The sequence below is a fragment of the Hemitrygon akajei genome, chromosome 5, assembly GCF_048418815.1.
Source record: "Hemitrygon akajei chromosome 5, sHemAka1.3, whole genome shotgun sequence".
Classification (NCBI taxonomy): domain Eukaryota; kingdom Metazoa; phylum Chordata; class Chondrichthyes; order Myliobatiformes; family Dasyatidae; genus Hemitrygon; species Hemitrygon akajei.
The window spans coordinates 47732616-47749909 of NC_133128.1; the positions used below are offsets into that span (position 1 = coordinate 47732616).

At 40.9% G+C, this 17294-nt stretch overlaps 1 protein-coding gene across 8 annotated transcripts in view; it reads right to left on the minus strand.

Annotated features, from left to right (window-relative positions):
* Window positions 1-17294, minus strand: part of LOC140727745 (solute carrier family 22 member 15-like) — an 85864-nt gene that overhangs the window by 21134 nt on the left and 47436 nt on the right. For 5 of the 8 annotated variants that reach the window (XR_012098909.1, XM_073045454.1, XM_073045456.1 and 2 more), the window contains exons 9-10: window positions 3362-3476; window positions 2213-2285 (exon numbers count right to left, since the gene is read on the minus strand). Coding sequence is in view for 4 of the 8 variants with exons in the window: in XM_073045454.1 (XP_072901555.1) it covers window positions 2213-2285; window positions 3362-3476 (188 nt within the window). In the remaining 4 variants the exon portion in view is untranslated. Of the gene's footprint in view, window positions 1-2212; window positions 3216-3361; window positions 3477-17294 lie in introns of all 8 variants that reach the window. The other 3 variants (XR_012098911.1, XR_012098910.1, XR_012098912.1) reach the window with 2 other exon arrangements.

Below are 17294 nucleotides of genomic sequence, written 5' to 3' on the forward strand. Positions count from 1 at the left end.
AAACTCCAGAAAACTGGGTAATCAAACTAAAGATCCACAACAACTATTTTTCAAAAAACTTAATAGGCCAAATAGAAATAAGATAAAATCTGCAGATGCTGGAAATCCAAGCAACACACACAAAATGCTGGAGGGACTCAGCAAGCCAGGCAGCATCTATGGAAAAGAGTAAACAGTCGATGTTTCAGCCTGAGACCCTTCATCAGGACAGGGGGAAAGAAAGATGAGAAGTCAGCGTAAGAAGGTGGGGGGGGTGGGGGGGGGGGGGAGCCAAATAGATCTCACTTTCAGAGCACTCACATTGTGCCCAGTCTGCCATTAATTATCAAAACGAAACTATTCGTTATTACAGCATTACTCCCAGAAATGGCACCAGGCTGCCTAAAATACTGTATCATAGAATAGTCCTGTAACTTGGAGCACAGACTTGGGATGATTTCATGCATCACTTGGGCAAATAAACAATTTTTTGTGCTAATTTGACAAGCTGGTACCTTGTAGGTTTATAAGTATTCTTGCTCAAAATACTTGAAGAGTTTGTGGTAGATTATTTCCCCCAAACATCTACACTAAACTATGCGAATTGTGGGGAGGATGCAAACAGACTTTACTGCGACTCATATTGGGCAAAAACACAGCACATCCACTACGATGGATGAATACGAAATGGTGCACTACCTCATGAAGATGAGTTGTTGAATGGTGCTAAATTGGAAAGCATTGATGTACAAGAAAAACTTGGGTATCCTGGGACATCAGTCAGTGACAACAGACATGCAGATTCTGTTAACGGTTAAGCTGGCCATTTTTACAAGTAATTCTCGGGATCTGTGCATTTTAGCAAGGACAATATCTACTGTCCATCTCCGGTTGTCCTTGAGAAGGTAGTGTTCCTGTGCCCAAGATGCCCTTGTCCTTCTTGCAGATTTGGGGGTGGCTATTAGAGTAGCCCAGGTACTGTAAATAACTGCAATGTAATCTGTAGAAGACTGGATATGCTATAGTCACTGTGCAGCAGGAGCGTAAGGAATGGCTGTCAGAGATTATAACCTGGCACTTTAAGTAGCAATAATGTTTCTTGCCACTTGTAGGTCTATGACTGAATCTCATCTTAGCTGTACTGTTTGAAGGCACACAGGCTGAATCATTTACTGAGGAGTTGTGAATGAAATGGAACTTAGCATGATTATGAGCAAATATCTCCATTTGCAACCTTAAGATGAAAGGAACGTTGTTTATAAAATAGCTGAAGATTATTTGAAACAAGCCACACTGGCAAAAATCAATAAGCAGACTTAAAATTACCAGACCAGATCAAAATAATCACTGTAAACCAAGTTACTCTTACGTTTTGCTAAAGCTTTATTCAACCCAAGGAAGAAAACCCTTTAATCATTTTGCATTTATAATCTCTATTACAGTTCCATTCCAAACTAGACTAATCAGTACACATGGGTCAAAAGTAACCAAAGATCCTTTGAAGTAAAATGACAGTTCTTTATCACCTCTGCTTCAGAGTCATTTACATAATACCTTTAATTACCATATTATAACTTCTGGTATTCATTTACATAACCTAGATGTTGCTGGCAAGATTATTTTATAAAGACCTTCTCTAATGGCAGAACCACAGATTTCAGATGTTAAATGTTGCAGCTGCTGTTATAGGGATTTGAACAAAGGGCAACATTACCAGCTTGTAAGATAAAAATGGGATGTGAATGATAATAAATATGCATAACCAACTTAAAAAAATGGATTTCTGAAGCCAATTCTAACAATACCTCACTCATGAGGATGAGAAACTGTAGCCTGGTGAATTTGCTGCAGAAATGAGGTCAGATAAGGAAGATTAGTTTTGTCCTTCCAAAAGATCTAAACCCGAGAGGATTGTATGTGTCGTGTGTAACATGAGGTACCCTTCATAACTACGAACAAAATAACTAGTCTGTACTAGAAAATATTATAATACTCATTGCTGAGCTGCCTAAAAACATAAACTGTACAAAAAAACTCAGCAAAATTAATGCTTGCATTTATAACTTTATAGATGAATGAAAACCCAAGCACACTTCTCAAATTCCATTAATAATGGTCACTGTTGAGATAGATTTACTGAAACAAGTATACATTAATAAAGTAAGTAATGAGGATGGAAAGGAAGGGAATTGATAAGGAATTTCAAATGAAAACAACAGTAATACAAACTGACCAGTGATGGAACAAAGGGCGCAATGATCCCACCAATTCTAGAAGACATGGAACAGATCCCCATTCCAACATTCCTACAGGAAAAGGACAAAATTAGTTGAACTTCTGAAATATAAATTTATGAACTAATGCAAGTATGACTCAATATACAAACTCATTCTACTGAGAACTTTAAACTATTGATGCACCATCAGTAAACAAGTACCTTTGACTGTCAAAATATAACAATATTCAAACACCAGTTCCCTAAGATTTAAATTCAAACTAAAGGTTTGAGTTCAAAAGCATTCTTAGTGGAAGCGCATAACACAAAATGAATTATAAATCAGTTATAACCAAATGAATAAGGGCCATTGAAGATGAAGGTACACAAGATAAATACAAAACCTGTTTGAGGCTGCATAGCAATATTATAAATGCAGTTACATAACATTCCATAAAGCCTGAAAACACACCACAGAAACCAAAAAATAATGTACTATATCAGGTATTTGGAGAGTTTATGCCAGAAAATTAAATGAAAATTTGATGAAGAAAGCCACTTTAATTCATGAATGTTCTTGAGAACATAATTATGAGTAGTCACACACCGTCTCACAAACATGCTCCACCTTTTCCTGAGATCATGGCTCATCTGATCTATCGTTACAGCTCTACATTCATGTCCACTGGCAATACTCCAACATTGCCTTGCAAATCAAATAACTATCCACTTCAATGTTAAAAGCATTCAGAAACTTATTTTTAAAACAAGTGGAACCAGAATTCCGTAACTCACTTCCAATGGAGTAAAAACTGTTTTGCCTCACTTATCGTTGTGTGACTCCTTAATACTAGATTCTTCCACAAGGAAACAATCACTCCACATCTACAGCCAAGCTATTACGTTCTGATTAACTATTTCAATTGTACAATTTCACTTCTCCCATTTCCTTGAAGGGAATCATTGATAGCTACCAAGACTAGTCTCCATAGCTCCAGTTCCACTCAATGCAGCTGGAAACCTAGAAACTCAAGGGAAATTAATTATGTCAGCATCATTCCCATAAAAAAAAAGACGGAAACAAATGCACTAAAAATTATTACACAACCAGATTCAAATGGTGGATCGGAAACAAACAACTGTAGTCACATTCAAGGTTTCACCTACCTGACTGAGGTGGGAAAGAGCTCAGAAGAAAAGATGTAGGCCACATTAAATGCAGCACTTACAGATAGTTTACCCAGAATGGAGGAAATTTGTCTGCTAACGAAAGATAAGATGCCTGAAAAAGAGAAAAGGATATCCCTGAATTACATGAAGTCTTTACACAAAATTCTTGCAAATAGAAAAGTAATGCAATGACAATCAAATATTTAGATGCCTGAAATAAAATATACACGTGTAATACGGAAAGAAATCTCAAAACTAGTCACTCCAAATATGCTCCAAGGGAAGTCAGTAGTTTCAAAATGTTGAATGTATGTCAAAATATTTAAAAAAAACAGCAGATTAACACACACTAAACCAAAATGTCACCATCTTTTAGTGAGGTATGAAGGATTTTAAAACAGAATAATGATTACATATCAGATAATTTTATCAACAATATCATTTATTCCTGTAGACGATCTGTTTCAAGGAGGAAAAATATGGTAGTGCTGAATCACATGAACCATTAGTCCAAACTGTGTTCAATTTGCATGCTCTCCGGGTGCTAACTTCATGCTTTACCCCACACCCACACTAACCCAGTAAAGATTCTGAGTTCTATTTTCTACAGCATCTTGATCTTAGAGTCGGGTGGAGACTCTTGCTCAGTGAGATACTAGAGCATTACCATTGCAAAACCCCAAGTTCTAGAAATCTTTTGAGGTAGAGGACATTTTCAGAAGGCATTTGATAAAGTGGCACACATGAGGCAGCTTAACAAGATAAAATCCTACGGCATTACAGTAAAGATACTGGCATGGATAGCAGAATGGCTGACAGCCAGGAGCCAGTGAGTAGGAATAAAGTGGGCCTTTTCTGATTAGCTACCTGTGACTAGTGGGGTTCCACAGGAGTCAGTATTGAGGCCGCTACTTTTCACATTGTTTGTCAATGATTTGGATAATGGTATTGATGGCCTTGTGGCAAAATCTGTGGATGATACAAAGATAGGTGGAGGGGTAGGTAGTGCTGAGGAAGCAATATGATCGCAGCAGGACTTAGACAAATTGGAAGAATGGACAAACAAGTGGCAAATGGAATAGACTGATGGGAAATGTACGATAATGCATTTTGGTAAAAGGAACAATAGTGCAGACTATGATCTGGATAGGGAGAAGGTTCAAACATCAGAGGTGCAGAGGGACTTAAGGAGTTATTGTGCAGACTCTCTGAAGGTTAATTCACAGGTTGAGTCTGTGTAAAGAAGGCAAATGCAATGCTGGCATTTATTTCAAGGGGAATAGAATATAAAAGCAAGGAGATAATGCTGAAGCTTTATAAGACACTAGTCAGGCTGCACTTGGAGTATTGTTAACAGTTTTGGGCCCCTTATCTCAGAAAGGATGTGTTGTAATTGGAGACCGTCCAGAGGAGGTTCACAAGGATGATTCCAGGAATGAAGGGGTTAACATATGAAGAGCATTTGGCAGCTTTGGGCCTATAATCACTGGAAGTTAGAAGAATGTGGGGGTTCTCATTGAAAACTACCAAATGTTGAAAGGACTAGATAGGGTGGATGTGGAGAAGATGGGGGTATCCGGACTACAGGGCATAGACTCAAAATCGAGGGGCGACCTTTTAGAACGGAGGTAAGGAGGATTATTTTAGCCAGAGAGCGGAGAATCTGTGGAATGTTCTGTCACAGACTGCAGTGGAGGCCAAGCCCATTGATATATTTAAGGCAGAAATTGATAGTTTCCTGATCGCTCAGGGGATCAAAAGGCTATTGTGAGAAAGCAGGTGTATGGGGTTGAGTGGGATCCGGGATCAGCCATGATGGAATGGCAGAGCAGACTCAATGGGCTGAATGGCCTGATTCTGCTCCTAAGTCTTATGGACATTTAAAGTTTTAAAATTAAAAACACATTGGAAAACATCATGGGAAATTAACTCAGGAGCTTACGTTAATGACTGCTTACTTTAATAATTGTATTCAGATCAATTCGGTTGCCATTTACTTTACACACGATCCCATCCTGGTATAAAGCTTAGGAACTAGATAAACCACTCTTACTAAAACATTACCACTCTGTTCTGACTTCAAAGTCAAGTTCAGAGATGGAGTGGAGTATTAAGTGTACCAGCATCTAACTTCCAGCTCATCTTGGATTTCTACACTTCAATGCTTAATTGCATAAATATCAGGGATTTATGATAACATGATGCTGGCAGTTTGTTACTGATCCAGCAACTGGATTTATCACAATTTGATTCAATAGTGCACTGCTTGTTAACCCATCATGAAAGTACCATTTCATCTTTGTGAAAAATAACACCCAACACAAGGATGAAGCACAAATCTTGGCTTTCATTGTGAGAGGAATCGAGATAAAAAAATAGGCAAGTCTCGGTACAACTTACTGAAAGGTCATTCAGATATCTGGACTACAGATGACAGTTTTCGTGTTGGTAGTCAAGGAAGGATATGTTTGCCTTGGTGTAGGTTACCTTCCTAGAATGAGGATTACTTTTAGGTAGGAATTGCAAGTAACAAATTTTGGATTCAATAACCACTTGACCAGCTTGCCACATTGTACTTTGTCAAAAACCGGGCTAAAATCCGTGTAGAAAATTGCACTGACTTCAAATGCCACTCCTCAAAATTTCTAGCTGTTAGCCAACATGCCATTAATAAATTTGTGTAGACTTGTCCAAATTAATCTGTCCCCAATGGTTTATCATGATCCCTAAAGGATTTCAATAGCTTGCCTGCCATCTTAACAGTTCTGCATTTACTTTGTTTATCCCTTCCTCATTCTATAAACAACATCAGTAGGGGTTCACCAACATCTGGCACCAGCCCTGTAGTCAAAGAGGTTTTAAAAAATTGTATTCTGAACACTAGCAATTTCCTCCCTCATTTCTTTTAACAGGCTGGCATAGATTCTATACAGCTCTAGTGATTTTCCACTTCCTTTTCCTTGTCAGAACATGTCTATCCTGAATTCACTTAGATGTTTCCCATTGATAAGATTAGTATTTGCTCATGGAGTTAAATCATTTCTCAGTCTAGTGTAAATTCTGATTTCACAACTATTATATGTATCTGTCCTTTTCTGAACTTAATCAAATTCTGACCATCACCAAAAATAAGCTTCTCGCTTGTCCTCCGTTGACTTGGTCTTACTACATACCAGATAAAAGTTCTCCAGAATACAAGTTAGGAATTCAGTGCCATTTATACATTGAAGAAAACACTGAGTGAATCCTAGTTTATGTTTGAGTAACTGAAAATTCCCATGGATACAGCCGAGTGTATTTGCAATTGTCATAAATTTGTGTTTTTCCTATTTGCCAAAGTGTTTGGATGTTTCTTTAGTACAACCCAAATAATGTGGGTTGCCGACCCTTCTGTGGTTTTTTGTGTAACTAATATTTGTCCACCAATTTCTTTTTTTTTTTAAATCCCTTCTCTCTTAACTGCAACATCTAGAAACATTCCATATAACATATAACCACATAACAATTACAGCACAGAAACAGGCCATCTTGGCCCTTCTAGTCTGTGCCAAACACTTACTCTCACCTAGTCCCACCTACCTGCACTCAGCCCATAACCCTCCATTCCTTTCCTATCCATATACCTATCCAGTTTTTTTTTTAAATGACAAAATTGTACCTGCCTCTACCACTTCTACTGGAAGCTCATTCCACACAGCTACCATTCTCTCTGAGTAAAGAAATTCCCCCTTGTGTTACCCTTAAACCTTTGCCCCCTAACTCTCAACTCATGTCCTCTTGTTTGAATCTCCCCTACTCTCAATGGAAAAAGCCTATCCACGTCAACTCTATCTATGCCCCTCATAATTTTAAATACCTCTATCAAGTCCACTCAACTTTCTATGCTGCAAAGAATAAAGACCTAACTTGTTCAACCTTTCCCTGTAACTTAGGTGCTGAAACCCAGGTAACATTCTAGCAAATCTCCTCTGTACTCTCTCTATTTTGTTGACATCTTTCCTAGGTGACCAGAACTGTACATAATACTCCAAATTTGGCCTCACCAATGCCTTGTACAATTTTAACATTACATCCCAACTCCTATACTCAATGCTCTGATTTATAAAGGCCAACATACCAAAAGCTTTCTTCACCACCCTATCCACATGAGATTCCACCTTCAGGGAACTATGCACCATTATTCCTAGATCACTCTGTTCTACTGCATTCTTCAATGCCCTACCATTTACCATGTATGTCCTATTTTGATTAGTCCTACCAAAATGTAGCACTTCACACTTATCAACATTAAACTCCATCTGCCATCTTTCAGCCCACTCTTCTAACTGGCCTAAATCTCTCTGCAAGCCTTGAAAACCTACTTCATTATCCACAATGCCATCTATCTTAGAATCATCTGCATACTTACTAATCCGATTTACCACCCCATCATCCAGATCATTAATGTATATGACCAAACAACTTTGGACCCAGTACAGATCCCTGAGGCACACCACTAGTCACCGGCCTCCAACCTGACAAACAGTTATCCACCTCTACTCTCTGCCATCTCCCATCCAGCCACCTTTACTCGGAGAGTGGTTGGTGCGTGGAATGCACTGCCTGGGTTAGTGGTGGAAGCAGATACACTAGTGAAATTTAAGAGACTACTAGTCAGGTATATGGAGGAATTTAAAGTGGGTGGTTATATGTGAGGCAGGGTTTGAGGGTTGGCACAACATTGTGGGCCGGAGGGCCTGTAATGTGCTCTACTGTTCTATGTTCAACATTTCCCAGTGGTCCAATATCAACTCTCAGCTTCCTTTACTTGTTTATGGAACTGAAAAAAAAAATTTAGTATCATATAACCATATAACAATTACAGCATGGAAACATGCCATCTCGGCCCTTCTAGTCTGTGCCGACGCTTACACTCACCTAGTCCCAGTGGCCTGCACTCTGCCCATAACCCTCCATTCCTTTCCTGTCCATATACCTATCCAATTTTACTTTAAATGACAATACTAAACCTGCCTCTACCACTTCTACTGGAAGCTCATTCCACACAGCTACCACTCTGAGTAAAGAAATTCCTCCTCGTGCTACCCTTAAACTTTTGCCCCTTAACTCTCAAATCATGTCCTCTTGTTTGGATCTCCCCTAGTCTCAATGGAAAAAGCCTATCCACATCAACTCAATCTATCCCCCTCATTATTTTAAATACCTCTATCAAATCCCCCCTCAACCTTCTATGTTCCAAAGAATAAAGACCTAACTTGTTCAGCTTTTCCCTGTAACTAAGGTGCTGAAACCCAGGTAACATTCTAGTAAATCTTCTCTGTACTCTCTCTATTTTGTTGACATCTTTCCTATAATTCGGTGACCAGAACTGTACACAATACTCCAAATTCGGCCTTACCAATGCCTTGTACAATTTTAACATTACATCCCAACTCCTGTACTCAATTCTCTGATTTATAAAGGCCAGCATACCAAGAGCTTTCTTCACCACCCTATCCACATGAGATTCCAGCTTCAGGGAACTATGCACCATTATTCCTAGATCACTCTGTTCTACTGCACTCTTCAATGCCCTACCATTTACCATGTATTTCCTATTTGGATTATTCCTACCAAAATGTAGCACCTCAAACTTGTCAGCATTAAACTCCATCTGCCATCGCTCAGCCCACTCCTCTAACTGGCCTAAATGTCTCTGCAAGCTTTGAAAACCTACCTCATTTCCACAACGCTACCTACCTTAGTATTATCTGCATACTTACTAATCCAATTTACTACCCCATCATCCAGATCATTAATGCATATAACAAACAACATTGGACCCAATACAGATCCCTGAGGCACACCACTAGTCACCGGCCTCCAACCTGACAAACAGTTATCCACCACTACTCTCTGGCATCTCCCATCTAGCCACTGTCGAATCTATTTTACTACTTCAATATTAATACCTAACGATTGAACCTTCCTAACTAACCTTCTGTGTGGAACCTTGTCAAAGGCCTTACTGAAGTCCACATAGACAACATCCACTGCTTTACCCTTGTCAACTTTCCTGGTAACCTCTTCAAAAAATTCAATAGGATTTGTCAAACATGACCTTCCACGCACAAATCCATGTTGACTGTTCCTAATCAGACCCTGTCTGTCCAGATAATTATATATACCATCTCTAAGAATACTTTCCATTAATTTACCCACCACTGACGTCAAACTTACAGGCTGATAATTGCCAGGTTTACTCTTAGAACCCTTTTTAAACAATGGAAACACATGAGCAATACGCCAATCCTCCGGCACCATCCCTGCTTCTAATGACATTTGAAATATTTCTGTCAGAGCCCCTGCTATTTCTACACTAACTTCCCTCAAGGTCCTAGGGAATATCCTGTCAGGACTCAGAGATTTATTCACTTTTATATTCTTTAAAAGCACCAGTACTTCCTCTTCTTTAATCATCATAGTTATCATAACTACCCTACTTGTTTCCCTTACCTTACACAATTCAATATCCTTCTCCTTAGTGAATACCGAAGAAAAGAAATTGTTCAAAATCTCCCCCATCTCTTTTGGCTCCACAAATAGCTGTCCACTCTGATTCTCTAAGGGACCAATTGTATCCCTCACTATCCTTTTGCTATTAATATAACTGTAGAAACCATTTGGATTTATTTTCACCTTACTTGCCAAAGCAACCTCGTATCTTCTTTTAGCTTTTCTAATTTCTTTCTTAAGATTCTTTTTACATTCTTTATATTCCTCGAGCACCTTATTTACTCCATGCTGCCTATATTTATTGTAGATCTCTCTCTTTTTCCGAACCACGTTTCCAATATCCCTCGAAAACCATGGCTCTCTCAAACTTTTAACCTTTCCTTTCAACCTAACAGGAACATAAAGATTCTGTACCCTCAAAATTTCACCTTTAAGTGACCTCCATTTCTCTATTACATCCTTCCCATAAAACAAATTGTCCCAATCCACTCCCTCTAAATCCTTTCGCCCTCAAAGTTAGCCTTTCCCCAATCAAAAATCTCAACCCTGGGTCCAGTCCTATCCTTCTCCATAATTATATTGAAACTAGTGGCATTGTGATCACTGGACCTGAAGTGCTCCCCAACACATACCTCTGTCACCTGACCTATCTCATTCCCTAACAGGAGATCCAACACTGCCCCTTCTCTAGTTCGTACCTCTATGTATTGCTGCAAAAAACTATCCTGCACACATTTTACAAACTCCAAACCATCGAGCCCTTTTACAGAATGGGCTTCCCAGTCTAAGTGTGGAAAATTAAAATCTCCCACAATCACAACCTTGTGCTTATTACAAATATCTGCTATCTCCTTACAAATTTGCTCCTCCAATTCTCGCTCCCCATTAGGTGGTCTATAATACACCCCTATAAGTGTTACTACACCTTTCCCATTTCTCAATTCCACCCAAATAGTCTCCCTAGACGAACCCTCTAATCTATCCTGCCAAAGCACCGCTGTAATATTTTCTCTGACAAGCAATGCAACACCTCCCCCTCTTGCCCCTCCGATTCTATCACACCTGAAGCAACGAAATCCAGGAATATTTAGTTGCCAATCACACCCCTCCTGCAACCATGTTTCACTAATAGCTACAACATCATATTTCCAGGTATCAATCTATGCTCTAAGCTCATCCACCTTTTTTTTTTTACAATGCTCCTAGCATTAAAATAGATGCATTTAAGAAACTCTCCACCTCTTACTCTGTTTATCCCTAACGGTGCAAACAACTTTATTATCTTTTTCTTCCTTCTCCCCTACATCTTCGGTCTGAGCGCTCCCCTTCTCTGTCACCTGCCTATCCTCCCTCACACACTGTCTACTAGCTTTCTCTATTTGTGAACTAACCTTCACTCTCCTATTCTCTTCAAATTGATTCCCACCCCCCCCAACCATTCTAGTTTAAAGTCTCCCCAGTAGCCTTCGCAAATCTCCCCACCAGGATATTGGTCCCCCTAGGATTCAAGTGCAACCTGTCCTTTTTGTACAGGTCACAACTGCCCCAAAAGAGGTCCCAATGATCCAGATTCTTTCCAGTCCTAATGCACAAGGTAATTTTTCTATTTGTTCACCAGTAGCATTGCCTACTTCATTGTACTCTTTGTATTTAGTTGAATACCATTTGGTAAAGACTCCATTTTTGTTCCTTGTATTGTTTCAATTGCTTTCACCATTTCCAATTTAGCTTTCTTTTACATTCCAGTCCCTTCCAAATTTGGATTTTCGTGTAGTTTCCTGTCACACAGAGCCTCTTTGCTTGGGGCAGTGAAGTAGATTTTAGCACTGACAGTAATTGATTTAGACTCCTACTGCTTTGAAGAGAACCATTGTATGGCTTTCACAGCAGTGACAGCAAAATAAGAAGTGTTATGGTGATATAGAACCTCCCAAGACAGTCTAAGTGTTATTCTCTGTGGAACCTAAACTCTTCTTTCTTGAAGACCGCAGATGAAAACTGCAGTACCAGAGGGATATCAGGGATTCATATATAGTTCAGATACAATGCCCCAGCCTGAGGGTTTCGCCATCCACCCCATGACTGGATGGCAGCAGCAGCTAAAGGCATAGGCAGCAGTGTTTATCATCCTGTCTACCAGCAAAGCCATTTTCAGTGAACTGTGCACTGCACTCCCAGTCCCACAACACCTGCCATTCACGATACAAGTCCTATCCAATTTTGACTGTCCAAAATGCTTCGCCTCACACTTATCCAAGTTGAAATCCATTTGCCATTCCTCAGCTTATTTCGCTAAATGATCAAGATCTCTCTGCATTTCCATAGAACACTACAGCACAGTACAGGCCCTTCAGCCCTCCATGTTGTGCTGACCCATATAATCCTTAAAAAAAGTACTAAACCCACACTACCCCATAACCCTCCATTTTTCTTTCATCCATGTGCCTGTCCAAGAGGCTCTTAAATACCCCTAATGTTTTAGCCTCCACCACCATCCCTGGCAAGTCATTCCAGGCACTGACAACCCTCTGTGTAAACAACTTACCCCTGATGTCTCCCCTAAACTTCCCTCCCTTAAATTTGTACATATGCCCTCTGGTGTTTGCTATTGGTGCCCTGGGAAACAGGTACTCACTATCCACCCTATCTAAGCCTCTCATAATCTTGTAGATACATGCCAACCCACTTCAATATCGACAAGAACTGCTAATTTACTATCAGTAAACCTGCTGATCGTGCTATGTACATTCTTCCAAATCATTTACATAAATGCTACAAAGCCACAGACTGACGAATATGCCTCATCTGTCACCAGCTACATCAGTAAGAATGCAGATGATGTTGGTACCTCAAAAATGGTTACCTCATGCCTCTACCAGAAACTGGTAATGAACACTGAAATGTACATCCTACTAAAAGCCCAGCACACGGTCTTCAAGTCTGGTGACAGAACAGCTCTCAGAGCAGCCATGAGAAGCCGCATCTTAAGCAACACAAGTTCAAAGACCACCCACAAAAAAAAAATTCAGGAACACCTGTCAATAACAATGTGACCGGGCATCAAGGGCATTACTGGCTAAACAAGGAAAATCAGCATCAACTGTACCAGCGACGACTCCCTCCCTGATGCTCTAAACAACTCTTATGCCCATTTCCAGACATGCAACATAACGCCGGACACAAAAGCCATTCCCTTTTCCAGTTGAGCAGCAAATGTCTGTCTGTCACAGCAGCAACGTGAGAAGTACTCTGCAGAACTTAACCCCTGTAAGACAGCTAGACCAGATAACGGCCTAGGCCAAGCACTCAGAGCATGCACTGACATCTTTAACAATTCATTCATCCCAGCTGCTGTCCCCACATGCTTCAGATCAGCCACCATCATGTCCATACCAAAGACTCTACACCATTAGAACGTACTGCCTCGTGGCACTGATGCCAATCATCATGAAGTGCTTTGAGCGGCTGGTAATGGCACACATTAAAAACTCCATTCCTGCCACATTGGACACTCACCAATAAGCATAATGACAGAACCACTCTTTGACAGATGCCGTAACATCTGTCATGTACCTGGCCCGGACACACTTAGAAATCATGGCCACTTTTGTCAGAATGTTATTTCTGGATTTCAGTTCTGCATTCAACACTATTCCTACTCCTCGATCTAAACACACCACTGTGCAATTGGGCAATGGGCTTCCTGATGACCAGACCTCAGATAGAAAGGATGCACAACTGCTCCTCCCTTGCCATCATCCTCAATGCAGGTACCCCCCAGGGCTGTGTGTTGAGCCGATCGCTGTACATTCTGCTCACACGTGACTGCACAGCCGAGTGATCACTTTGTCAAGCTCGCCGATGACACGATGTTGTTGATGAGCAACACCACTGATGAGACTGCCTACAGAGAAGAGGTGGAAGAGCTCCAGGCCTGGTGCCAGACAAATAACCTCTTCCTCAATGTCAACAAGACAAAGGAGATGATTATTGAGTTCACATCCCTTTACATCTGTGGCACAGCAGTGGAAATTGCAAGCAGTTTCAAACTCCTGAGAGTGTGCATCTTGCACAACCTCTCATGGTCCCAGAACACATTCTACGCAATCAGGAAAGCTCACCCCTGCCTCTACTTTGAGGTTGAAGAGAGCTGGACAATGCACATTAATACTCACGTCCTTATACAGATGCACATTAGAGAGCATCCTAACTTGCTGCGTCACTGTATGGTACAGAAAAAAGTGCGGCAGACAGGAAGGCTCTACGATGGACAGTCAAAACTACCTTAACAATCACCGGCACCAACCTATCCGCCATCAGTGACATATATACAAAAGATGTCAAATAAAGGCCAGCACCATCATGGAGGATCCCGCCCACCCTGGTCATGAATTTCTTGTCCCACTCCCATCAGGGTGCAGGCTCTGTCTCAAACTCAAAACATTTACTTTCCCCAAGCCTCAAGGCTGATCAACACCCCCACGACCAACACTACTTTAGCATTACCTGCCAGAGTCACCTTATGTACCGACACTTCTATACCTAGTGTCACTTTATGTATATACTGTACAATCAATGTAAAAGCTATCTTAATATATATATATTGTGTTTTTATTATTATGTTATTTATCTTATTGTGTTTTTGTGCTGCATTGGATCTGGAGTAACAATTATCTTGTTCTCCTTTATACTTGTGTACTGGAAATGACATTAACCGATCTTGAATCTTGAAATATGTCATGCAATTTGTTTTTTTTTTGTGGCAGCAGTACAGTGCAAGAAAAAATTTACACAAATTACAATAAAAATAAATAAAGTGCAAGAGAAGAGTAGTGAGGTGTTTATGGACTGCTGAGAACTTTGATGGCAGAGCAGAACTTGCTGTTCCTAAATGTTGAGTGTGGGTCTTCAGGCTCTTGTACCTCCTCCCCGATGGTATTAATGATAAGTAGAGGTAACCCGTACAAGAAAGGGTGGTTGCATTTGTATCAGAGGGTTCCAATATCCTAGCAGGGAGGTTTGCTTTTGCCACCAGGGAGGGTTTAAACAAGATAGGCAGTGGGGTGGGACTGAAGTGAGCGAAGTCACTGGAAAGATAGGGGTGTGTTCAGCAACCCAGTTAACCATGTTTACAGTAAAAGGGCAAATAGGACCACTGCTTTAAATTGCATCTGTTTCAATGCACATAGCTGAACATGAGGTAGATGAACCTAAGGCATGGATTGCCTCTTGGGGCTGAGATATTGTGGCGTAACAGAAACGTGGTTGAGAAAAGGGTAGGACTGACAACCCAATGTTCTGGGATACTGATGCTTCAGGTGTGACAGGGGAACAGGCAAGAGTGGAGTGGTGTTTCTTCTTTTTTAAGGGAAGACATAACAGTGCTTAGAGGGGATATTCTTTGGGGTTCATCTAATGAGGCTATTTGGGTAGAGCTTAGAAATAAGGGGATGGTCTCTGTAGTTGGGTTTTATTTTATAACTCCAATAGTCAGGGGGAACTCGAGGAGTAGACGTGTTGAGAAATTGCACCTCATCATGAGAATAGTAGGGCAGTTGTGGAGCACTGACTCCAGTGACAACAATTCTATTCCTTTTAAAATAGTTATGAAAAAGGTAGAGCAGACCACAGGTTAAGGTCTTGAATTGGAGCAGTGCCAACTTTGAGGGCATTAGACAGGATCGAGCTGGCGTTAACTGGGAAATTCTATTTAAACACAAAGGAACAGTTAAGAGACTTTTTAAAAGGCCTTATCAAGAGTCTACGGGCGGCATATCCCGTTAGGGTGATGGGTAAACAGATCAAATTCAGGGAAGCCTGGCTGACGAGATATATTGGGACAGCTGAAATTTTTAAGATGTCTATTTTTCCCTCAATGTTTACTAAGGAGAATATCATGGCTGGCAAAGAAATGAGGCTAATAAGTAGTGCACTCATGCATTTAATGAAGTAAGTATTTGCAGCCTTGAAGCACATTGAGGAGGGTATATCCCCAGGGTGTGACCAAGTTCACCTCTGGCTCTTATGGTAGGCCAGGGAAGAAGCTATGGAGACCCTTAAAGATACTTCTTTGTCATTAGCCACTGGTAAAGGGCAAGAAGATTGGAGAGTGGCTGATATTATTCCATTGTTTAAGGATAGTAAGGATAGGCCAGTGAGCTTGACTTACATTGCAGGGATTCTACCAGTGGGAAATCTGAAGGATAAGATCTACTAGCAGTTGGATAGTCAAGGCCAAATCAGGAATAGTCAGCATGGTTTGCTCATGAGATCATGGGTCAGTGAAGGTGACAATAGGATGATATGGCAGATTAATGCGTGGCTGAGGAATTGAAGGGGGCAAGGTTTCAGATTTCTGGATCATTGAGATCTCTTCTGGAGAAGAACTTGAGGGAAACCAATATACTCCCGGGTAGGTTTGCCATGGTCGTGTCATCTGCGTTTAGAATACTTCTTCATTGTTGGGGTGCATCTATCCTGCGCTTTCTGAATTGCTCCCAGAAACTCTAGCCATTGCTGCTCTACCATCATCACTGCTAGAGTCCCCTTCCAATCAACTCTGGCCAGCTCCTTTCTCCTGTCTCTGTAATTCCTTTTACTCCAGTGTAAATCCTATTCTTGCCCTCACTGGCAAGTGGCACAGGCAGCAATCTGGGGATTGCTGCTCTAGAGGTCCTGCTTTTCAGCTTTCTAAATTCTTTCTTTAGGACCTCCTCTCTTTTCCTTCCTACATCATTGGTGCCAATATGTACCAAGACATCTGGCTACTCTCCCTCCCCCTTTAAAATGTTGTGGACGTTATCTGAACTGCCCTTGACCTTGGCACCTGGGAGGCAACATACCATCTGGGTCTCTCTGTCACGTCCAGAGACTCTCCCACCTACTCAACTAACTATGGAATCTCTCATCACCACTGTATTCTTCCTCTGCCTCTTTCCCTTCTCAGCCAGACACCAGAGACCCAATCACTGCAGCTCCCCCGGTAGTTCTCCCTCCCCCAACAATATTCAACACAGTATACTTGTTACAGGGTACAGGGTATGCTGTACCACCTGCCCATTTCCCTCCAGTTTCTTTTATGAGTGCAAGGTCATCAAGTTGTGGCCACAGTTCTTTAAGGCATTTTCTGAGGAGCTGCAGCTCAGTGCATCTGGTATAGATGTGGTTACTGGGAGGCTGGAGGTCTCTCTGAATTCACACAAAAAAATAACACAGCCCTTGAGCCCATTCTTCGTGCCCTAACTATACACTTATAGATAAAGAATGAGTAAGAAAAAGCTTACCAGATATGTATCTCACCCACTCCTTTTATTGCCCAGGCCTGTTGAGCCAAAGGCAAAAGTCTCCCCACTCTAACTCTGGCCCACTCTGCTTCTCCTTATTTTTAATTTGACCTTGCTAATTAGTCCCAACCTCCGATTGGCTGCTATTCCAG